General features: G+C 39.1%; 1 protein-coding gene across 2 annotated transcripts in view; it reads left to right on the top strand.

Moving 5' to 3' along the window:
• Positions 1-25,498, top strand: part of LOC124595481 (protein brunelleschi) — a 249,419-nt gene extending 223,921 nt beyond the window's left edge. For both annotated transcript variants that reach the window (XM_047134241.1, XM_047134242.1), the window contains exons 21-23: positions 13,293-13,485; positions 13,993-14,216; positions 24,834-25,498. In XM_047134241.1, coding sequence (XP_046990197.1) covers positions 13,293-13,485; positions 13,993-14,216; positions 24,834-25,028 — 612 coding nt within the window. In that variant the 3' untranslated portion in view covers positions 25,029-25,498. The remainder of the gene's footprint in view (positions 1-13,292; positions 13,486-13,992; positions 14,217-24,833) is intronic.
• The last annotated feature ends 669 nt before the right edge of the window (positions 25,499-26,167 follow it).

Below are 26,167 nucleotides of genomic sequence, written 5' to 3'. Positions count from 1 at the left end.
ACAAACTTCTCTTCTCCCCAATCCTATTCAATACTTCCTCATTAGTTATGTGATCTACCCATCTAATCTTCAGCATTCTTTTGTAGCACCACATTTCGAAAGCTTCTATTCTCTTCATGTCTAAACTATTTATCGTCCATGTTTCACTTCCATACATGGCTACACTCCATACGAATACTTTCAGAAATGACTTCCTGACACTTAAATCAATACTGGATGTTAACAAATTTCTCTTCTTCAGAAACGCTTTCCTTGCCATTGCCAGCCTACATTTTATATCCTCTCTACTTCGACCATCATCAGTTATTTTGCTCCCCAAATAGCAAAACTCCTTTACTACTTTAAGTGTCTCATTTCCTAATCTAATTCCCTCAGCATCACCCGACTTAATTAGACTACATTCCATTATCCTTGTTTTGCTTTTGTTGATGTTCATCTTATATCCTCCTTTCAAGACACTGTCCATTCCATTCAACTGCTCTTCCAAGTCCTTTGCTGTCTCTGACAGAATTACAATGACATCGACGAACCTCAAAGTTTTTATTTCTTCTCCATGAATTTTAATACCTACTCCGAATTTTTCTTTTGTTTCCTTTACTGCTTGCTCAAAATACAGATTGAACAACATCAAGGAGAGGCTACAACCCTGTCTTACTCCCTTCCCAACCACTGCTTCCCTTTCATGTCCCTCGACTCTTATAACTGCCATCTGGTTTCTGTACAAATTGTAAATAGCCTTTCGCTCCCTGTATTTTACCCCTGCCACCTTTAGAATTTGAAAGAGAGTATTCCAGTCAACATTGTCAAAAGCTTTCTCTAAGTATACAAATGCTAGAAATGTAGGTTTGCCTTTCCTTAATCTTTCTTCTAAGATAAGTCGTAAGGTCAGTATTGCCTCACGTGTTCCAGTGTTTCTACGGAATCCAAACTGATCTTCCCCGAGGTTGGCTTCTACTAGTTTTTCCATTCATCTGTAAAGAATTCGTGTTAGTATTTTGCAGCTGTGACTTATTAAACTGATAGTTCGGTAATTTTCACATCTGTCAACACCTGCTTTCTTTGGGATTGGAATTATTATATTCTTCTTGAAGTCTGAGGGTATTTCGCCTGTTTCATACATCTTGCTCACCAGGTGGTAGAGTTTTGTCAGGACTGGCTCTCCCAAGGCTGTCAGTAGTTCCAATGGAATGTTGTCTACTCCGGGGGCCTTGTTTCGACTCAGGTCTTTCAGTGTTCTGTCAAACTCTTCACGCAGTATCATATCTCCCATTTCATCTTCATCTACATCCTCTTCCATTTCCATAATATTGTCCTCATGTACATCACCCTTGTATAGACCCTCTATATACTCCTTCCACCGTTCTGCTTTCCCTTCTTTGGTTAGAACTGGGTTTCCATCTGAGTTCTTGATGTTCATGCAAGTAGTTCTCTTTTCTCCAAAGGTCTCTTTAATTTTCCTGTAGGCAGTATCTATCTTACCCTTAGTGAGATAGGCCTCTACATCCTTACATTTGTCCTCTAGCCATCCCTGCTTAGCCATTTTGCACTTCCTGTCGATCTCATTTTTGAGACGTTTGTATTCCTTTTTGCCTGCTTCATTTACTGCATTTTTATATTTTCTCCTTTCATCAATTAAATTCAATATTTCTTCTGTTACCCAAGGATTTCTACTAGCCCTCGTCTTTTTACCTACTTGATCCTCTGCTGCCTTCGCTACTTCATCCCTCAAAGCTACCCATTCTTCTTCTACTGTATTTCTTTCCCCCATTCCTGTCAATTGTTCCCTTATGCTCTCCCTGAAACTCTGTACAACCTCTGGTTCTTTCAGTTTATCCAGGTCCCATCTCCTTAAATTCCCACCCTTTTGCAGTTTCTTCAGTTTTAATCTACAGGTCATAACCAATAGATTGTGGTCAGAGTCCACATCTGCCCCTGGAAATGTCTCACAATTTAAAACCTGGTTCCTAAATCTCTGTCTTACCATTATATAATCTATCTGATACCTTTTAGTATCTCCAGGGTTCTTCCATGTATACAACCTTCTTTCATGATTCTTAAACCAAGTGTTAGATATGATTAAGTTGTGCTCTGTGCAAAATTCTACCAGGTGGCTTCCTCTTTCATTTCTTAGCCCCAATCCATATTCACCTACTATGTTTCCTTCTCTCCCTTTTCCTACATTCGAATTCCAGTCACCCATGACTATTAAATTTTCGTCTCCCTTCACAATCTGAATAATTTCTTTTATTTCATCATACATTTCTTCAATTTCTTCGTCATCTGCAGAGCCAGTTGGCATATAAACTTGTACTACTGTAGTAGGTGTGGGCTTCGTATCTATCTTGCCCACAATAATGCGTTCACTATGCTGTTTGTAGTAGCTTACCCGCATTCCTATTTTCCTATTCATTATTAAACCTACTCCTGCATTACCCCTATTTGATTTTGTGTTTATAACCCTGTAGTCACCTGACCAGAAATCTTGTTCCTCCTGCCACCGAACTTCGCTAATTCCCACTATATCCAACTTTAACCTATCCATTTCCCTTTTTAAATTTTCTAACCTACGTGCCCGATTAAGGGATCTGACATTCCACGCTCCGATCCGTAGAACGCCAGTTTTCTTTCTCCTGATAACGACATTCTCTTGAGTAGTCCCCACCCGGAGATCCGAATGGGGGACTATTTTACCTCCGGAATATTTTACCCAAGAGGACGCCATCATCATTTAATCATACAGTAAAGCTGCATGCCCTCGGGAAAAATTACGGCTGTAGTTTCCCCTTGCTTTCAGCCGTTCGCAGTACCAGCACAGCAAGGCCGTTTTGGTTATTGTTACAAGGCCAGATCAGTCAATCATCCAGACTGTTGCCCTTGCAACTACTGAAAAGGCTGCTGCCCCTCTTCAGGAACCACACGTTTGTCTGGCCTCTCAACAGATACCCTTCCGTTGTGGTTGCACCTACGGTATGGCTATCTGTATCGCTGAGGCACGCAAGCCTCCCCACCAATGGCAAGGTCCATGGTTCATGGGGGGGGGCATGTAGTCATACCAATGAAAAAAGCTGTGCAATGTTCAAACTAATTTCAGGCTTGCAGCCGGTCGTCGTTCAATACTTCACACGATATTTCAACTGGGCACATGCCAGTCATCTTCAGGTGAGCCGTCGCAGACTGCGACGGCTCACCTGAAGATGACTGGCAGGTGCCCAGTTGAAATATCGTGCGAAGTATTGAACAACGACCGGCTGCAAGCCCGAAATTTGTTTGAACAGTCAATTCGCCGGGAAAATTTTAAAATTCACAAGCTGTGCAATGGTTGCAGTAGTGCTGGTATACGACATAGGTGCTTTCACGAGTGGCCCGGCATTTTATGGGGCAAGGTAAGCCTGTGACACGAATGGAATTCCTGGGTGGGTGAAAGAGACTGGGAGTGGCAGAGGGATGGACCCAGATCTTCTGGAGATTAGATTAGATTCAGTTTTTGTTCCATAAACCCAAAAAATGAGATGATTCTCGTGGGCATGGAACATGTCAGAAAGTATAACATAAAAACATAAAACATTTGAATATAATACATTACTAACCTGATCATTTGTCAGGAGATGGTCGAAATGTGTTAAGACACTGCAGTAAACTGGAACAGCTAATATTTACAGAATTAGCGCACTGTCAGAATGAAACACTGTTATGCGCTATTAATGAATTTATCATACAGAAAGTACCTAATCTTGACTGTTGTGATCAAGTGTTGTCAAAACTGAAATCTAACAGATATTTTTACTTAAGCTGTCTTAACAGTCTCTGTTAAGATATTCATCTATGGAGTAGGAGTTGCATATCAAAAAGTCTTTCAAACTCTGTTTAAACCGTGCTTTATCTGAAAACAAGTTTTTATTGGTTGCTGGCAATTTATTGAAAATGTGTGTTCCTGAATATTGGACCCCCTTTTTTGGACCAGGGTAAGTGATTTTAGGTCTTTATGTAGATTGTTCTTATTCCTAGTATTGATACTATGTATTGAGCTATTGGTTGGAAATAGAGATGTATTACTTGCAACAAATTTCATTAAGGAATAAATATACTGATAAGCAGTGGTTAGAATACAAAGTTCTTTGAACAGGTTTCTACGAGAGGTTCTTGAATTTGTACCACAAATGATTCTTATCACACACTTTTGCACCCTAAAACCTTTTGCTCGGTTTGATGAGTTGCCCCAGAATCTGATCCCATATGACATAATAGAATGAAAGTAAGCAAAGTATGCAAGTGTTTTTATATTTATATCTCCTACATCTGACATCATTCTCACGGCACATACAGACTTGTTTAGGTGGTTAAGTAATTCTTCGGTATGCCCTTCCCAACTGAATTCATTATCGAGTTGTAATCCCAGAAATTTAACACTGTCAACCTCTTCAATCTGCATGTCTTCATATGTTATACTCATGCTGGACGGAAATCTCTTACAGGTTCTGAACTGCATATAGTGGGTCTTCTCAAAGTTTAATGACAGTGAATTAGCTTTAAACCACTTATTAATGTCAGTGAAAATTTGATTAGCAGCTATTTCTAAATCTGTACGTGACTTGCTACTTATTGCAATGTTTGTATCATCTGCAAACAAAACAAACTTAGCATCTGGCAATGTAACAGATGAAAGGTCATTAACGTACACAAGGAAAAGCAATTTACCCAACATGGAACCTTGAGGAACACCACATGTAATTAATTCCCAGTCTGATGAAGACTGACTGCTTACTGCACAGGTATTTTGCAATGACACCCTCTGTTTCCTGTTGGATAGATAAGACTCAAACTATTTTGCAGCACTGATGGTGCATAATAATCTAATTTACTTAAGAGAGTGCTGTGGTTCATACAGACAAAGGCTTTTGACAGGTCACAGAAAATGCCAGTAGCCTGTAATTTATTATCAAATGAATTAGGTACATTCTCACTGTAAGTGTAAATAGCTTTCTCTGTATCAGAACCCTTAAGAAATCCTAACTGTGACTTGGACAATATATTATTTGCAGTCAAATGCTTAAGGAGACACTTGAACACAACCTTTTCAAATATTTTTGAGAAAGCTGGCAAAAGTGAAATTGGTCAATAGTTTGATGGTATCTCTTTATCCTCCTCCTTGTAAAGAGGCTTAATTTCAGCATATTTTAGCCAGTCTGGAAATGTTCTGCTGATAAGAGATTGATTACACAAATAACTTAAGATAGAACTAACTCGCATGAGCACTCTTTGATTAACTTTGTTGATATGTTATCATACCCACTGGAATACTTACATTTTAAGGATTTTATGATGGATGCTACTTCTTAGGGAGACGCGAGTGTCATTTTCATTTTACTGAAGTTATGTTTAAAGACTGGTCTCAGATACTACATTGCACTGTTCACCGAACCTGTAAAACCCCAAGCTGTCAGTAACAGAAATGAAGTACTTGTTTAATAGGTTTGCAACACTACATGTACTTGTTACCAAAGTCTCGTTTATTTTAGTTCCTCTTCCTTTTAGGCCCCACCTGTCTCTGTCTTCACAATATCCCACACAGTTTTTATTTTGTTATCTGATGTAATTATCTTTTTGTCATAATAAAGCTGTTTCAATTTCTGGATTACTTGCTTCAATATTTTGCAGCATTCTTTGTAATACATTACAATCCTAACATCAGAGCTGTTCCTCGATAGCACATAAAGTATCCTTTTTGTCGTACATGATATCTTTATTCCTTGTATAATCCCCAGTTTATTTTTTGACTTCTGTGTGATGTGAATTACGTTTAGGGGAAAACAATTTTCAAAAGTGGAGGCAACTTTATTAGTGAGTCAAACGTATTGTAAACATCTATCCAGTTCATGTCTTTGAGCAATTTCCTGAATTTCTCAATTTTTGGCTTATTTATTACCCTCCTGTACTCAGATTTAATAGATTTTTTTTTTATCCTGTCAAGTTTCAACATTTAACACAAGATGCTGCGTGTCATGATCAGATAGCCGATTTACTATTTTCGTTAGATTTGTCTACAAAGATATTATCAATAGCAGTCTTAGAGCATTTACATATCCTAGTAGCAAAGTTCACAGTAGGAACTAAATTGAATGATAGTGTTACTGACTGCAACAATTGTTCACTGACAGAGCTTTTCAATAAATCCACATTAAAATCCCCAGCATTTCCTTGTTTTTTTATTAAGAGATGGGACAGCAGAGCTTCCAGATTTTTTATGAAGAGGTTGGAAGGATGATGGCACTCTGCTTTAGGAAGGGTGGGGAGGATCTTGGGTAGAATGTCCCTCATGACAGGACATGATGATAGCTAATGAAAACCCTGATGAAGGATGTGGCTTAGTAGTTCCATAGTTCCAGTCTGGGGTGGTACTGGATGCCGAAGGGTGCACTCTTTTGTAATTTGCTTGTGGGGGTGGCTGGAGGATTGCGGGGTGTGTAGGGAAATCTATTTGTGGACTAGTTCTGGGGGACTGTACCTGTCTGTGAAGGCTTTGGTGACACTTTCAGCGCAGTGGAAAAGGGAGTTTATGTCACTGGAGAGATGCCTTCCCTGGTTGGCCAGGCTGTATGGTATGTATTTTGTGGTGTAGAAGGGATGGCTGTCAAAATGTAGGTACTGTTGGCAGGTTTAATGTGGACAGATGTGTGTATGGAGGCATCAGAGAGGACGAGGTCAAATTTCAGGAAGATGATATGCTGGGTTGAGGATGACCAGGTGAAGTGGATGAGAAGACAGTGCTGAGATTGTGAAGGAATGAGGATAGAATGTCTTGGCCTTGAGTCCAGATCATAAAGATGTGAATGAGGTGAGAACTTTAGGGTTTTGGGAGACTAAGAAGGGTTCCTTTAGACTTCGCATGAAAACGTTGGCATAAGAGGGTGCTATCTGGGTGCCTACGGCTGTGCCGAGGATTTGTTTGTCTGGTGGTCCTATCAGGCCACAGTATAGCCTCTGCATTCCCTGCCAGACAGCACTCTTCTCCCTCCCTCCCCCCCCCCCCTATACCCTGCTATCCCTCCCCCTTTCCTGCCCCACTCTCCCCACTCTCTAATGCATTTCATGTAACATTTGCATTCTGGTTGAAGCTGCTGGTAGAAGCGGTCACGTTTGTATAAGATGTCCTTGCTTGTGTGAATGTGTGTGTGTTTTCTTTCCTGAAGAGGGCTTTGGCTGAAAGCTATAATGTGTAACAATCTTTTCATTGTGCCTGTCCGCAGCTCATCGGGTAATCTTTATGGTAAGTAGCAATCTATCCTTTTCCTAATATTGTTGTTATTCCAACCTGGAGTTTCCATTGTTCGATAATCAGCTGTCATGTGTTTCTAATATATCATATTTTCCATGGCTTACCTACTCTGTGTATTTTGTAGGAAACTTGTGGGGACTAATAACATTTCAAAAGTTGATTAGTGTTAAATATATGGTATTAGATAAATTTAAGTTCTCATAAATGGATGCTGCATTGAATGGGATATGCATTTGATGAGAGATTTTAATCAGTAGGTTTAGGTACATCATTATTTGTTGAAAGATTTTTAAAGATGCTGTGCTTCTGAGGTCCATTCCCTCAACTTAATGTTGTATTTCCCTGCTCATGATATTGATATTTCATGAGACAGTAAGGCATAAACAATTTAATTAACCTCTATTATCCTAAGAACATCATTGCTACCTTTTTACAACTACCAATGAAATACAGCCTGCTTGGTCAGTATGTATGTGGTGTCTGCATTCATACAGACTACAGAAATTCTCTATGGAAATTGTTATACTTGTTGTTGTCTTCAGTCCGAAAACTGGTTTAAGGCAGTTCTCCATGCTACTCAATCCTATGCAAGCCTCTTCATCTCGAAATAACCACTGCAACTTACATGCTTCTTAATCTGCTTGTTTTGTATTCATCTCTTGGTCTCCGTCTGCAATTTTTACGCCCCACACTTCTCTCCAGTACTAAATTGGTAATCCCTTCATATGTCAGAACATGTTCTTCCAACTGATACCTTCTTCTAGTCAGGATGTGCCACAAATCCCTTTTCTCCCCATTTCTATTCAATACTTCCTCATTAGTTACATGATCTAACCATTCTTCTGTAGCACCACATTTCAAAAGCTATTGTCTTCTTGTCCAAACTACTTATTGTCCATGTTTCACTTCCGTACACAGTTATGCTCCAGACAAATACTTTCAGAAAGACTTCCTAACGTGTAGATTTACATTCAATGTTACCAAATTTAACTTCTTCAGAAATTATTTTCTTGCCATTTTTATATCCGTCTGCTTCGGCCATCGTCAGTTACTTTGCTGCCCAAACAAAAAAAATCTTGTCTACTACTTTGTGTCTCATTCCCTAATCTGATTTCCTCATCGTCATCTGATTTAATACAACTACATCCCATTATTCTTGTTTTGCTCTTGTTGATGTTCACCTTATATCCTCCTTTCAAGACACTGCACATACCATTCAGTTGCTATTCCAGGTCATCAGCAATGTCATCAGCAAACCTCAACATTTTTATTTCTTCTCCCTGAACTTTATAACCTACTCCGAATCCCAATGTATGGATGAATAACATCAGGGATTGGCTGTAACCCTGTCTCAATCCCTTCTCAACCACTGCTCGCTTTCATGCCCCTTCATTCTTATAACTGCAAACTGGTTTCTGTACAAGTTGTAAATAGCATTTTGACCTCTGTGTTTTACCCTTACTTCCTTCACAATTTCAAAGAGAGTATTCCAGACAACATTGTCAAATGCTTTCTCTAAGTCTAAAAATATTATGAACATAGGTCCGCCTTTCCTTAACTTATCTTCTAGGAGAAATCATAAGGTCAGAATTGCCTTGGGTGGTTCTTCATTTCTCTGGAATTCAGACTGATCTTCCCCTAGGTAGGTTTTTACCAGTTTTTCCATTCTTCTGTAAAGAATTCTTGTTAGGATTTTGCAACTTTCACTTATTAGACTGATAGTCTGATATCACACTTTCAGCAGCTGCTTTCTTTGGAGTTGGAATTATCACATTCTTCTTGTAGTCTGTGAGTATTTCGTGTGTCTCATATTTCTTACATACCATATGGAATAGTTTTGTCATGGCTTGCTCTCCAAAGGCTGCCTGTAGTTGTGCCAAAATGTCGTCTTCTCATGCAGCCTTGTTTCAACTGAGGTCTTTCAGTGCTTTTCTTGCCATATCGTACCTCCCATCTCACCTTTGTGTATGTGCTGATCCATTTCTATAATATTGCCTTCAAGTTCAACACCCTTTTATGGACTCTGTATGTACTCCTTCCACCTTCGTCTTTTTTGCTCAGGACTGGTTTTCCTTCTGAGCTCTTGATATCCACATTGCTGCTTTTATTTTTTTTCAAAGGCCTTTCAATTTTCCTGTAGGCAGCATCAGTCTTTCCCCTAGTGAAAAATGCTTCTAAAACATTACATTTGTCCTCCAACCATTCCTGCTTAGCTCTTTTGCACTTTCTGTCAATCTCATTTTTTGATTGTATTCCCTTTCACCTGGTTGATTTGTTGCAGTTTTATGTTTTCTCCTTTCATCAATTAAATTCAGCATCTCCTGTTATATCCAAGGATTTCTGCTAGGTGTTGTCTTTTTACCTATTTGATCCCCTGCTGCTTTCACTATTTCATACTCAAAGCTACCAATTCATTTTCTACTGTATTCCTTTTCCCTGTTCTAGTCAGTCAATGCCTAATGTTCTCTGATACACTCAACAACCTTTCCTTTCAGCTTATCCAGGTCCCATCTCCTTAATTTCGTACCTTTTTATAATTTCTTCAGTTTTAATCTACAGTTCATAACCAATAAATTGTGGTGAGAGTCCTCATCTGCCTACAGAAATGTCTTAAAATATAAGATCTGGTTCCAAAATCTCTGTTTTAACATTATACACTCCTGGAAATTGAAATAAGAACACCGTGAATTCATTGTCCCAGGAAGGGGAAACTTTATTGACACATTCCTGGGGTCAGATACATCACATGATCACACTGACAGAACCACAGGCACATAGACACAGGCAACAGAGCATGCACAATGTCGGCACCAGTACAGTGTATATCCACCTTTCGCAGCAATGCAGGCTGCTATTCTCCCATGGAGACGATCGTAGAGATGCTGGATGTAGTCCTGTGGAACGGCTTGCCATGCCATTTCCACCTGGCGCGTCAGTTGGACCAGCGTTCGTGCTGGACGTGCAGACCGCGTGAGACGACGCTTCATCCGGTCCCAAACATGCTCAATGGGGGACAGATCCGGAGATCTTGCTGGCCAGCGTAGTTGACTTACACCTTCTAGAGCACGTTGGGTGGCACGGGATACATGCGGACGTGCATTGTCCTGTTGGAACAGCAAGTTCCCTTGCCGGTCTAGGAATGGTAGAACGATGGGTTCGATGACGGTTTGGATGTACCGTGCACTATTCAGTGTCCCCTCGACGATCACCAGTGGTGTACGGCCAGTGTAGGAGATCGCTCCCCACACCATGATGCCGGGTGTTGGCCCTGTGTGCCTCGGTCGTATGCAGTCCTGATTGTGGCGCTCACCTGCACGGCGCCAAACACGCATACGACCATCATTGGCACCAAGGCAGAAGCGACTCTCATTGCTGAAGACGACACGTCTCCATTCGTCCCTCCATTCACACCTGTCGCGACACCACTGGAGGCGGGCTGCACGATGTTGGGGCGTGAGCGGAAGACGGCCTAACGGTGTGCGGGACCGTAGCCCAGCTTCATGGAGACGGTTGCGAATGGTCCTCGCCGATACCCCAGGAGCAACAGTGTCCCTAATTTTCTGGGAAGTGGCGGTGCGGTCCCCTACGGCACTGCGTAGGATCCTACGGTCTTGGCGTGCATCCGTGCGTCGCTGCGGTCCGGTCCCTGGTCGACGGGCACGTGCACCTTCCGCCGACCACTGACGACAACATCGATGTACTGTGGAGACCTCACGCCCCACGTGTTGAGCAATTCGGCGGTACGTCCACCCAGCCTCCCGCATGCCTACTATACGCCCTCGCTCAAAGTCCGTCAACTGCACATACGGTTCACGTCCACGCTGTCGCGGCATGCTACCAGTGTTAAAGACTGCGATGGAGCTCCGTATGCCACGGCAAACTGGCTGACACTGACGGCGGCGGTGCACAAATGCTGCGCAGCTAGCGCCATTCGACGGCCAACACCGCGGTTCCTGGTGTGTCCGCTGTGCCGTGCGTGTGATCATTGCTTGTACAGCCCTCTCGCAGTGTCCGGAGCAAGTATGGTGGGTCTGACACACCGGTGTCAATGTGTTCTTTTTTCCATTTCCAGGAGTGTATAGTCAATCTAAAAACCTTCTGGTATCCCCGTGTATCCAACCATATACAATCTTCTTTCATGACTCTTAAACCAAGTGTTAGCAATGATTAAATTATGTTCTGTGAAATACTCTAGCATTTAGCTTCCTCTTTCTTTCCTTTCCCACATTTCATATTCACCTACAATTTTCCTTCCCTACTATTGAATTTCAGCTTCCCATCACAATTAAATTTTCATCCCCTTTAACTATCTGAATAATTTATTTTACCACGTCATACATTTGTTCAATCTCTTCATTGTCTGTGGTGTTAGTTGGCATATAAACTCTTACTACTGTGGTGGGTGTTGACCTTTCTGGCTGTCTTGGCTACAATAATACATTCACTATATTCGTCATAACGGCTTACCTGCATTCCTATTTTCTTGTTCATTACCCTTGCATTACATTTTGTGTGTGTGTGTGTGTGTGTGTGTGTGTGTGTTTGTGTGTGTGTGTGTGTGTGTGTGTGTGTGTGTGTTTTGGGTGCATGTGCATATTGTCCTTTCTTGACAAAGGCCTTGTTGGCCAAAAGCTCATTTTTTGACAGTTTCTTTTTTGTTATGCCTATCTGTGACTTAACATCTCCGCTATATGGTGAGCAGCAGTTATCGTTTTCTTAATATTGTTACATTCCATCCTCAATTTTCCAATGTTTGATTTGGCCTTGTTTGATTTTGTATCTATAACTCTATATTCACTTGAACAGAAGTCCTGTTCCTACTCCCACCAAACTTCACCAGTTCCTATGACATCTAACTTCATCCTATTCATTTCCCATTTTAAATTTTCTAACCTACCTGTGTGATTAAGGGTTCTAACATTCCACACTTTGATTCATAGAATGCCAGTTTTGTTTCTCCTGGTGACAACATATTCCTGAGTTGCCTGCGTCCAGAGATTCAAATGGGAGGCTATAGTTTGCCCTTGCTTTCAGCTGTTTGCCATACCAGCACAGTAAGGCTGTTTTGGTTGATGTTACAAGGCCATATCAATCATCCAGACTGTTGCCACTGCAGCTACTGGAAAGACTGCTGAAAACTGTAGTGTACTATCAAACATTACAGATACTAAGGAGGTATTGCGAATTAATTCCGGATGGTGCTATTGTAACTCTTCATCTAATTTCAATGTGTGAATCAATGAAATGATAGCACTGAGGGCTCTAGTAGTACTTGTAATACATTTCGACTGTGAACTTGTTCACAACTTCAGTCCTTTCTTGTAATTAATTTGTTCTTTTGTGAAATAGGTTACCTTATTTCTTACCACTGGAGCATATATAACTAAATGATCCAGCAGAATGTGCACTGCAGTGGTGTGAGGGGACCATACATTGAGAATAATGGAAATTCCTGTATGAAGCAGTATGTAAAATAAGTGAAAGGCAACCACTCATTTATAGTGGATTGATGCTTGGAGCATAGTAACATGCCTCAAAAAACAGCATACATTGTTTTCTGTTGTGTGTTACTGTGCTGTAAACAGTGACCCACCACTATAGGTGAGTGGTTTCCTTTCACTTATTTTACATATTATTTCATGAGAATAATTATGCCATAAAAGAAATATGATGATATCTTTGTTTGATGTTAGACTCCTACTAAATAATAGCATTGTTAGCTCAGTTGATGCAAACACTGTATTTTAACTTCTGGTCTCTCTTCCCCCCCCCCCCCCCCCCCCCCAAGAGAATATTCTTTATGCCTCAGTGATCACACTACTGTACCTCCTGTTGTTGAGCACCTGCACTTCCATCCCATTGTGGACAAAATTCATAAAGAATAAAATTTTTTGCTGTAAAATGGACTCTCACTATTACTGTTTCGTGTCACTACTGCTAGAATGAAGCTAACTTAGTAACTCAGGTTTGTACGATGTAAACACTATACAATTGTATAATTTAATTTATTTATTGACAGCTGTATCAGATAGAGAAACTAACTGCAGAAGAACAACAGGAGCTCGACGCAGTGTGTAATGATCACATTGCTTCTTTTGTGGACTTGCGATGGCGGATGCCAGCTTCTGACACAAAGGGTCGTATCTCTCTGAGTGGTATAACCCTGACCCCTGAAATGCTTGACCTTGTTCGCATGTCACCACTGCAGTGGGGTAGGTACTCAGTTTATTTATCAATTTAAATGTACCTGTCAGTATATTTTGAAAGTTAGATAATGTTTTTCTCATCATACGAGACTCTTGTATATGATAATATTACAAAAAATACTATAATCATTAAAAGACAGTAACCAAAAAAATGTTTTGAAAAGCAAATCATTACTTGCAGCTCTCAAATATTAAAATAATAATTAGTACCAGAAACAAAATTGGTCTTTAAAGATTCTAAATATTTTTTTAGCTAACTTTGTACAAAGAATTTTTCAGTTTCCTGTTAGCCCAGTACTTCTTCATTCTCTAAATCACCCTTCCTATTGTCTGTTTGTTGATTCTCATTTGCTGTCTGGTTTGTTTGTCTGTGAATTTCCTGATTTTGTCAGTTTTGTTTCTTAGGTCTTCCAGTGTAATCTGTAGCTCATCCATATCTTCCTCGATACCTGTAATCCACTTAATGTTGCACTTACTATTCCACAAAGATTCTATTTTATTATATATTTACAGAAATAACTATAAATCAACAGCCAGTGAAGTCCCAAGAGGAAGTGAGTTGTCATACAGGACAGTGCCTGCAATTAGGAATCACTGTCTTCAACTATTTGGAAAGACCACTGTGGCAAGTTGTGATGACAGTACAGTTCTATCAAGATCATCAAAATGGTGTCAATAATTATCGACTAGAGACAAGGCTGGCTTGTGCTGGCTCAACGAAGGTTCTGCTACCAGAGGTATTCTTTTATTCCATTTTATATGAATAATTCCTGTTTAACTGAAGGGCTTGTGTTTGGGCCAAAAGGGATTTAATACATCTTTTGATATGTGTGCATGATTATAATGAAACTACAGTTTAACATTACTAATTTTTATATTTGTTATGGAAGGTATGTCATTACATCAGTGTTGTTTCTGCATAGGCAAATATTGTGGCTTTTTTTGTTCAGTTTCTGCACAACACTTTTTGAACATGTCATGTAAAATAAATTAAACATATTTTTCTTGCGTCATTTTAAAAAGTTAGAGAAATCACTATTTACCTTTCATGAACCATTAAATGCAAAGTGCAGTCCCTGCACCCAGTAGAAATACATTACATGCAGAGAAAATTGAAATGCCTTACGGTTTGTTTGAAATCAAATAACATCAGCATCATAATTGTAAACAGTTCTCACTTGTAGAATGTCTGCATTGGCAGGATTAGCTCCACTGGATTAATGCTATACATTGTATGCATGAAAGAGTAGCTGTCTGTTTCTAACTTCTGTGGGTAACATAAAGTAAGCAGGTATGGACCGACAGATACAATAATTCACTGCACTGAAAGTAGTCTCTCCTGCATTCATGGCTATCTTAATATAGCAAATACTTACAATAATTCCATGTTTTGTAGAAGACAGCCTACACACACACACACACACACACACACACACACACCTGCTACTACTACTACTACTACTCCTACTGCTGCTGCTGCTACTACTACTACTATTACTATAGCTTATTCCCAACAAAAGATACATGTACCGGATGCTACTAGGAACAGTCCATATTCTCAAGCAAAGTCCAATCCAAGATGTATCAGAGACCTGTCTGTTACAAATAGAGCCACCAGAATAACACTGTAGCCAAACCATGCACAATTGGGATACAACTCTCCAGTGCTTGCATGAATACACACAAAGAAGAGACACATACTGGCCCTGCACCTGCTTTTATGCCAGTGTGTGGTGTTATCTCATCAGAGGACACACCTGAAGTCCAGTGCAATCAGAATAGTGATGCCAGAGGGATCAATAATATTGTTGCACCAGCTTCTTGCTTTTCATGGTAACATCAGGCGGCACCACTACACACACCCCCCCACCCCCCCTCCCACAGCAGTGACCACAAATGTGAAGGATCGATAACTGTGAGCATTGCTGTGAAAACCGAGGGCAGGATGATGCACAAAGAGAGTTGCACAAGTTACCTTGTCCATAGAGGATCCGCCAGGGGTGGAGAAACTGGCAGCTGCTGACCAGAATGGCAGAGGCAAATGTGATTTCAGTGATGGCACAGAAGTCCACAGGCAGAAGCAATGAAATATATCACAGACCATGTATGGGTGGAGGTCTTCCCATGGACCTGAATTGGAGGGGGTCATGACTCTTGAGGGTATGCAAGGATGCCCACCTGGAAAGAAGAATCCTTCTCAGCAACATGTAGTGCAAAATGTCCAAGAGGGTACAGTGACGGGCAGTCATGAAACCACTCCAACAGGCTGCAGTCTTCTGTCGTGATGGGCCTGCAACTTACCAGAAGATCACAGAACACATTAGGTGCAATGTCAGACATCATTTCCTTGCAGGTGGTGGGTGACCACAAGATGACCTTCCACGTGTTAATCACCTGTTGGCCAAGATACTGGAACCAAAGTCTGTCACTGGCAGCTACCTGAAAGAGCATTTGCACAAGTTGCATTTTAGTCCTTCTGCTATTTCATGAGTCATAAATCCAGAAGCATGAAAAGCATCTTTCCCAAAAAATGGGATCAGCTATCACAAAAATATTTTCTAGGTGAGTGACTTTGTTGCAAGTAAGTAAAACTGGAAGTACTTTTACCAATGGTACTTGATGGTTTCAGTAGTTCCACAGGTTCACCTTGGATGCCTGCAAGGGCAGCACCCCTAAGCTTAAGAAAGCAAATTGGTATAGCAAGGCTGCAGAACCACTTATGTCCAGAAGTTTGACTGTGAATTCATCTAAGTATGTTTGTTGGGTTGTGTGCTGAGAAATCTGCGATTCTGCAGATTTATCATGCATTTGTTATAGTTCTATAGGATGGGATATGCCTGCATTGGAAGCGCTACAACATATATTTTGCAAGTGTACTTCTTTGCTGTATACAGATGCATGGTTCACGCTGATGGGGGCAGACGCTGGTGTGTGACGAATGAAACAAAGTTTATAGCAGGGTAACAGCTGTGCTGCTGATGTGGCACCCATTCCCACTGGCACGTTTCTTTACAGCTGACCTCAAAGCCGTGGGGCAGGTGGGGGGGAGCCCTCCACCACGTGAATGGTGGTGGGGAGCTGACTGCCATGACATCTTTTTCCATCACAAAGAAAGCCTGTGCTGCATGAGCAGTTTCATAGGCTTGAGCTATTCACATAATTTCCATTAGGGATGGATCAGATTTCCTCAGTGCATGACTCGTGTCTTCCACAAGACACACGATAATTTCACTGATTAAAGTGTTTAGATAATTCTGCCTGCACAAACATTGCAATTCCTATGTAATATGTGTAGTTTGGTAGTCCAGTCTGCATGTGATTGATTGGGGCTCTTTTCTTGTCATTAAAAATCTAATCTTGAGATATAATGTGACTCTTCACTGAAAAATGTTCTTACAACAGAGAAAACTAAAATTCTGGTGGCTTCATTAACACCTCTAGTTTTTGTACTAGATGATGTAGTTTGGGATGTCCTGACAAGATCATGACCTTTTTTCTTTCCATTATCAACATCAAAAAAATATAACTGCAATTGTTGGTGGTCAGTATCCCATTACTTGTGTTTTTCATTAAATGGCGGAGAAGCTATAGAAATGGGGACACGGGAGACATTCCTGCTACAATTGTTAGCAATTCCACTACCGAATGGTGTGGACTCCATGTGGTTCCCAAGTTATGCAGCGACCATAAACCATAAAATTACCAAATAAGCAGCAACCAGTCACAAAATCATGTTTTCTTTATTTACTTTTGCAAATAAATTTCAGCTGATTAACAGCCATCACCGGTGCTACAAATACAAGAATAAAAATAAAAATAATTAATAACAGTGACCAAATGAAAAAATGTACGTAAAGCAATGTAAAACCAGTTAAATGTATATATTATGCTCAAATACAACTTTTTTCGGTCCAATGACGAAATTTATGTGCAAAAAGACTGTCTTAGTATGGGAAAAGGAGTTTCTGTTTTTTTAGCTGACGTGTTCATCAATCACCTTGAAACCAGATGGTTTCATAAGAATGTTGAGTTGGCAAAGAAAATTGTCTTTTACGTTAGGTACGTTGATGATACATTATTACTTGTGAATGACATTAACGAAATTGTATCCTCATTTAATGCTTTACATGCTAAAATAAAGTTCACATATGAACTTGAAACGAATGGGGTTATTAGTTTTTTGGATCTATACATAAGGAATAGCGAGTGAAGGCTTCCTTTTGGCATATTTCGAAAAAAGACATATACTGACTGTATCATAAACTATTATTCAGTCCACCCTAGTCAGCATGAAATGGCGTTTTTCAGATATGCATTTAATCATGTTTTCTGTACCATTTTCTGAAGAGGATCATAAAACTGAGTTAGATATTATTTATTCCATAGCTAAATCTAATGATTATGCGCTACTCTTTGTTCAAAAAATTTATGAAAAATTTGCCAATAAATATAAAGACATGGGAGCAAATGAAGTAATTGTAGGGAAAAATGAAGCAATGAGATATATTTCTTTACCATACTAAGGGGCAGTTAGTCTTAAAGTTGCAGCTATTTTTAGGAAACTCAAGGTTAAGATTAATTTGGGACAAATTTTAGATCATGGCGTAGATAAAGTAAAAGTTTTACACCAGTCAGGGGTTTACAAAATACTTTGTCCAAGCTGTAAACCACGTTACGTAGTTCAGACTGGATGAAAAATTGAAACTAGATTTGCTGAACATGTTGCCGTTGACAGAAAGGACATATTATAAATAGTGGACATGAACTTCCTTGAATTGAGACGCATGTGAGGTTAATACGTAGAGCAGAAAAGGGAAATTATCTTGATTTGGTAGAGGATATGGAGATCTTTGTCATCATAGATCGCCTAGCTTGTGCTTTCTCATTGAGCAGGTGAATGTGAGGGAAGTTCATTTTTGGGAGCTCTTTGCCAAGCATTTGCTTGATAGGAATGGAAATGATAGGACAAGGATAAATGAGAGGGGGGTGGAGGAGGGAAGAACGAAAGGGGGGGGGGGGGGGGGGAATAAGTAGATTGGTGATATGAATTATGTTATTGTGACTAAGTTTGCATTGATGCCCTTTAATTGGGCTTTTGCCGTCTTTGTCGGCTGCACCAACAGACATATGGTGTGGATTTACGTCTCATGATATACGAGCACACCGTAAGAGCCCCTAAGAGTTCTCAATTCGTCCTATCGAGCCTGTGTTAATTTTCCCATGTATGAAGTGAAGTGTGCTAGCACTTTATTTCTGCATTTGGTCTTGTTTCTTTAATATGTTTGTTACGTTCGTGTCCATAATTTTCTTATCTCAACTTAGTTTACTTTACATGTGCATTCAGCAATGTGGCGCCATCTGCCGAAAAAAAATCCAATCTTCCAGAATATCATTAACTGTACGCTAGATGGATGCCAACACTGATTTACATTTTGGCATTATGATTAACTTTTGCTCTTTGATAATATGATAAATAACTTTAAATTTTTTAAAAAGTTTTTTAAAATTTTTCCTATAGTGTGCTTCTCACCTATGTTTGTTCCTTTTTTACTAATTTGTACAATCGCTTTTGGCTTATATAACTGTACTATGTGGTTGACAAAATCTTTGTCAATATATCCATTTTTGTAAATATTTCATTATTTTATCATTATATTTTACCTCACTTTGTATGTCATTTTCTTCTCATTTTTATTTTAGCTGTATCTTTTTGCATAGAGGGCGGGTTTGCTTTGCAACGCCCCCTTATGATTTCTTGTCATAGTCAATTCTCGATGTATCTCTTTATGTTTGACCTCTGCTTAAGACAGTGTTACTACTCAGGGCACGTATTCGTTGAAAGGTAAATTTGTATGTGCATTTTAAATGGTTTAATGTGTCTATATACATTTAATTGGTTTTACGTTGCTTTATGTATATTTATTCATTTGGTCACTGTTATTAATTATTTTTATTTTTATTCTTGTATTTGTAGCACCAATGATGGCTGTTAATCAGTTGAATTCGATTTGCAAAAGTAAATAAAGAAAACATGATTTTGCGACTGGTTGCTGCTTATTTGGTAACTTCCACTACCTGTAATATAGCCCTTGTTAGCTCCTGATAAATCTGCATGTTTTGTGTGTTGTTGTAAGTATTCCATGCTTGAAAAACCCTCTCTCTCGCATAATTACAAAATTATTCAAGGTCTGATGTGCACGCATCACAGGTCTAGTCATTCTCACTTTTTGAAAAGGTGACCTACACACACTACCAATGCAATTTATTTGTAATAGATGGAAGTCTGACATTGCTTGGACTGGATTCTGGTTGGGAATATGGACTTAAGATGACATATGATTCATAGTTGCATCTTGTACATGTACTCGTATGTCTCATTGTGAACAGAGACCATCAGAATAACGCAATAACCAAACCAATTACAGTCGCAGCACACACACTACTCTTCACATCAACATGCATAGAGAAGAGATGCAGGGTGACAATTATTAAACTACACGCATCAAAAAAAGTTTTGCATCACCCCAGTTCCCAGAACTCCTGAAGATAGACATTGGCTGTGGATATTGTATCACAGACACAGTCCCTTTCACTGTTCAGAGATTTCACTAACTTGCATAAAGATTTAAACAGCGATGCATGAACAGTGCCTATTAGATGGAGGGAGTCCAACAGCCGATCAGTTCCAATCATTCCACCAAGGGGGAGATACACGGCGCGTGTTGTCTGTAGTTCAATCATGCCTATTCGGTCAGTACAGTGGTTTGATTGTGTCCGCATTGTTACTGTGTGCCAAGAAGGTCTCTCAACAAGGGAAGTGTCCAGGTGTATCGGACTGACCAAAGCGATCCTGTTAATTGGTTTCAAAACACAACATGGTAATTACATTCCAGATGGTATTGTTCCAGGTCTTACGAGGGTCTGATATTCCTCATGGACAATATTATTCCACATTTGTGACCACTTCATGCTCATACTGAAATCAACTGCAGAAAATCTGCTAGTATGATAGGTGACTGCCTGGATTTTAGTTGGCTCATTCTAAGTGCAGACTGGAGAATTTTAATTCTGTTAGAAAAGCATTCTGCCTTTTAAGATCTAATGGCACAGTGTCATTTAGAGAAGGTAATCAGTTAAGAGGGGTAGATCTGATGCAAGCTATTATTGTCCTCATTGCTGCATTTAGCTGAACATCGATTTTTCTCACATGTGAATGATTAAGCTACATTGGAGCTCAGTATTCAGCAACAGAACAGATGAGTCCTAAGGAAAAACATTGTGGTGTTGTAGCTCTTGCGTCCAATGAGGTGCCCCTCAGTTTGTGTTTCTTGCTATTGTATCATCTCACCTTTCACTGTTGAACGCGATGTTTAGCTTTACATTGGCCATTCTATTGTTAAGATGAAAGCAGCAAACTTCAGTCTTCATTGGGCTTGCTGTTAATTTCCACTTTTTTAATTATTCATATATTGTACTTCGGTCTGTAGAGGTATCTTATGTTTAACCCTTTGACTGCTGGAGGTGCACCATCTGCTTGGGGTACTGAGGCGTAATCTGGCTACCTGCGCTGCATGCCTGTCCCTCGGAGCTGCCGTCAAGACCAGAGCGGCCCGTGCTGCCCAACCTGCCCTATGCTGAATACTTCTGGGCTGATTACGACTCACGCAAAGCCAGCATGAATTTTTGCCGACTTTGAGCTGTAATATCTTGGGCAGCAGTTTTTGAAAAGAAATAAAATGTAGCCATCTTGTACAACTCCTTGCGTTCTCTTAAGAATAATAATGAAAAATTTATGAGCCATATTGAGCCAGAAAACTGTAAGTAAAATCAGCCAAAAAAATAGGCGCCCGAAAAAATTTCGAAGGTTGGCTTCTTGCATCTCCTGCAATAATACCATGACGTACTTGAAACATGGTATATAGTAACCTAACAACACAATTCCCTTAAATATAAAGTTTCATTTCCGTATCATTTTCCAGTACTGAATGAGTTAATTGCAAAATTGAAGATTTTGTAATAACGTCAAAATTGAGGTATTTTCATTCTGATTTTGCTGAAAAACTATGCTCTATAAAACAGTCCAAGCTGTATAATTGGAACAGAAGTCAGGGACAAAAATCAGGACCAAAAACAATGTAAACTTCGGATTTGCGTATCTAGTAGAGTGAACACATGATGAAACGGAAATTTAGAGTGCAGTATGTTGACAGCACAATGATATGGAATAAAAATTTTTGTTCCCTCACTATTTTCCAATATTCTACAAATTAGTCAAAAAGATGTTGATATTTATGAAAAGATGAAAGCAGGGTATATTCGATACTTCTTTTACAAATATCGTTTTCTATTAATGCTTCAAAGCCAGACTCGTTCGAACAACCAATTTTAAGCCCTTCACCCTCTCCAGAACAGTGAGTTTAATTTCTGATAATGGCTAACAAGAGAGGCAAAGTAGCAAGAAAAATCACACTGAGAACAGAGTTTTAACTTTGGCATGTTGTTTCTTGTTGATCAAAGGCGTTTGAAATCAGTTATGGAAAACAGGTTTTATACAAGTAGACCGAATGTGATCTACATTTGTACTACTAAGGATAAAAGAATATAACTATCCATGTTACATGTTAATAATATAAATGTATCATACATAGATTAATATATAGGTTTTGTTACATTGGTGCAATGTACGCACCATAATTCCATTTGCCACAGCACAGATATTGCGCCATCTCGATCACCGAGTCCATTCATTTGCAAGTAAACTTCTATATATGAAGAATTCAGGCATTGTTTGAATAATTTCACACCTGTCGCATATATTTTCCATCCGTGCTCTGGACCGGCACTGGCAAAGTCAAAAATAGATTTACCTTTCTTTCTCCGATTTAGTTCACAATAATTAGTAATGCTTCTTTGTATTTGCATTGGTATTTAGTTTCCCGGCGCACTTCCTGTTTCGAGCAAACTACGCATCTGCGAATTTCACTCACAATAACAGCTGGAAAATGTCTCCCTGTGAATCACAGAGGATTCTCGTCATCGTAGCACCTTCCCCTACCAGCTTTTTTTCATTCTATAGCATATTGTTCTACAATCTCCCTTATGAGAGAAAGGTAAAACTCTGCGAGTGCCTTTTTTCGCCCTGTTACTGACTGTTGGAGAGCACAAATGTAGAAATGCACAAATCCAGAATGTGAAAAAATATTTCTTGTACCACTTCATAGTTTTATGCACTTATCCTACTGAGCTCAGTCACATGTCACAATGGTCAACTGCAAACATACTCTAATTGTAATCTACAGTACATTGCGGTGTGTCTATTTTTTGACAGTATTTCTGTCAGTCTTCTCTATTTTAACCATTTGTGTTGTGTGACATGTGGTCAACATTCACACGTCTCTCTCATCACACCACTTGGTAGCGAGGATCTTGTCAGTTTCTCCTCGTTTTAATATCTTCTGCAATTTTGGCATATTGCGCATATTCTTACGAACAGTGCGGCATGCGGCTGTTCCGTGGTGTGAAGCTAGATAAACAGATCCAAGCTGGAGTACCAATTATCGACATATAGAATATGACCCCATAAAAGTTGCCACTAAGTCGCCACTTTTCCCTAAATTGTGGTACCCCGTTTTTGTTGTTGCGCCTGTATGTACAATAAAATCGAAACTATACCCACTCTGACAGTAACACAGTACAAATGTCTTTATTCCAAATCTACTTCGCTTGGTTGGAATAAATTGCTTGAAAATAATAGTCCTTTGAACAGTAAGAGACTTTCATCTAAATAAAGCTTTGATGTGGCTAAATGAATTACGAAACCTCTTACAAATCTTGTCAACAATCGTCCTAATTTTAAATAGACTTCATCTCCAGTACTTGCAGAGTTATCACTGAAGTGTAACATTCTCAGAAGTAGACAAAAATAGTCTCGGAATATAATTTCACTGAAAACTGATGTGTTCAGCTCTGGAGGAATGTTCAGAAGTGTATCTCCGGAGCAATAATCACTTAATTTTAACTTCTTAACTTGGGCCATTAGCAGGCAAATAGCAACAAGCAATACATTTCCTCAAATCCTGTGTCTTTCCACTTTGACAGTCAAGAATTCATTGATTCTGTAGTATTTTGTCTGGTGTAAACATAAAAACGATTTGTTTCATCTGCAACAAATTGCAACAGTTCTTCAGACATAAATATCACAAAAATTGAAAGAATACTTGGGTCAATATCTAGCTGACATTTGTGTCCTGAACTCGAGTCATCAAAGTAATGGCTTAACGGTTGCAAATCAGTTTCTTTCTGGTCAAGTGTGTCACTTAAGCATGCTCTTTTCTGAAGCACTTCTCTGTCACTTTTTGTTTCCTCGGATTCAGAAGAACTGCTGACTGTAATTCTTGCTCTCCCCTCTGATGTAACGACCTGAGGACTACAGCTTCTAGATTCTGTTGAAGGCTCGTCACTGATATATGTGCGACCACGATGACGTTAGAAAACAAGAAAACTGACAAAAACATGGGAAGTGAAGTCAAATTCTACAAAGAGGGAACACAGCAACAAACATTTATGCACACTCGTATTATACAGTCGGAACACTCAACAGCTACTGGAAGAGCAAGACGGAAAGACAGCTCTGCGTGTTTACAGATCTGTCGCGCTGAGGTAGCTGTGACTCAGCACGCCTAAACTTGTCACTAAAGGTGGAAAGGCCGGTGGCACAGCACGCGTCAACACATCTGTAGTGCTATAGGGAAGACCCAAGGGCCGCACTTAAAACACGTCAGGCACAGCAGAAGAATGGTGAGGCATGACAAGTTAACATGTCCACAGCAGTCAATGGGTTAAGCTCAGAATATGTGCTAAGATTCTACAACAAATGGATGTCAAAGATATTGGATGCCAGTTTTGTGGATCACTTCTGCTAACCTTCTTGTGGACAGGTGTGATCTGTGACACAGGAATTAAATTGGGACAATATTCCTGGGTTTTCCTTTGAAAACTAAGCTAAGCATTTCTGCTTTTGCTTTGCTACTCTCAGATTTAGTTCTTGTCTCATCAATGAGAGACTCAACACTAACTTTGGTGCCACTAACAGTATTTACACATGATCAGAGTTTCTTTGGGTTTTGTGAAAATTCTTTTGACAATATTCTGCTATGATAGTCATTGAAGGCTTCGTGCATTGCTCTCTTGACAGCCAAATGTGTTTTATTCAACATCTTTCTACCTACAGCCTTATGCTGTGTTTTTACCTAATATGCAATAGCCCATGCACAACATCAGTACTATTTATTGTGTCAGGTTATGAATTATTCATAATAAAGTACATTAATTTTCTTAATTTTCTTCCTTTTCAGCTGGTAGAACAAGGTAATGCATACCATGAATGCAGTGTCATTTTCTTCACACCAGGTCAGTACAAAATTGATATTCAATGTCTATCACAAGATAATGATGAAAATTTACAAGACAAAAATTTAGCCTTCAGTGACGTAGGACACACATGGAAATACATACCACCTGTTACAATAACAGTTGTTGATGCAGAATAAATGGGTTTATAAATTCATTCAGTTTTAATAATTTCAGCTGTTTCAGCTGAAAGGACAGCTACAATATTTACTCACTTAAGTTGAGCAGTGCTGTGACAATATATAGGAAACTAAAAGTTCAGTTTAGTTACATGTTGTAAATACATTATTTGTGCCATAAATGTATTAAGCAGATAATAAGAAACAAAACAGTACATATGTAAATAAAAGCAGTTCTAGTTTATTGTAAACTTGTTGTACATTTGTGATGTAATTAGTTTACAGCTGTTAACAAAACTGTATCAGATGTGTAAACACTATACTGATGTCAGTGGTCGAAGTAAATCATTTTTATAGAGATTTTTTTCAGTATTTGAATTATTTTTTACCCTATATATTTGATATCTTTTCAGGAGCTCATTCCTTGTATCAAAATGTGTAATCTACTGACCTCCATCTGTTCATGTTAAACAAAAAGAAACCCCTTGAAATAAATTCTGCATTTGTCATCATTTGTTTCATTTTTATTACAAATTATCAGTCACATTCTAAATGATAGAAAAATTTTCATTTTCTTATGTCTTTGTATTACAAATTTGTGTATTATACATAATATTTGTTGCATTCTTATAAACAAATGAAAAAAAGCAATATTAGTTTCTGTAATTTACTGTCTTTCCCAACATATTTTTTCTGTATACTAATTTTGCATCACTGAGACGTCACATTTGAATTTTGACATGGATGTTAACTGAAATTTTCTGGGTCACATGTTTGAGATTGGGTAAAGTACACGGAGATTACAAGGACACAGTTTTGACATAAAATCTCTTTTAAAGGAGTGAAAGAATTAGTTCTTGCATTAACTTATTAATCGCAAGAAATTACTCTTTTGCCCATTTATTATATGATAATTTTAGTAATCAGTAGAAATAAACTTGCCATGAAACCTCCAATTCAAATGTGTTGTGATAAATAGTCAGCACTACATATGGACTTGAACTGCCACATTGTTAACATAACTTTCACAAGACTGAAACAATATATATGATAGAATATGTGTTGTGCTGTGCTGACCATCTGTAAGAGAAATGTTGCTGTTACTGTTACTGTTTAAATTGATGTATTCTTCACCAGTGCTAGATACACAAATACTTATA

Source organism: Schistocerca americana, chromosome 2, assembly GCF_021461395.2.
Source record: "Schistocerca americana isolate TAMUIC-IGC-003095 chromosome 2, iqSchAmer2.1, whole genome shotgun sequence".
NCBI lineage: Eukaryota > Metazoa > Arthropoda > Insecta > Orthoptera > Acrididae > Schistocerca > Schistocerca americana.
Note: the sequence above shows the minus strand (reverse complement) of the source record. Positions and strands in the feature narration are given on the sequence as shown.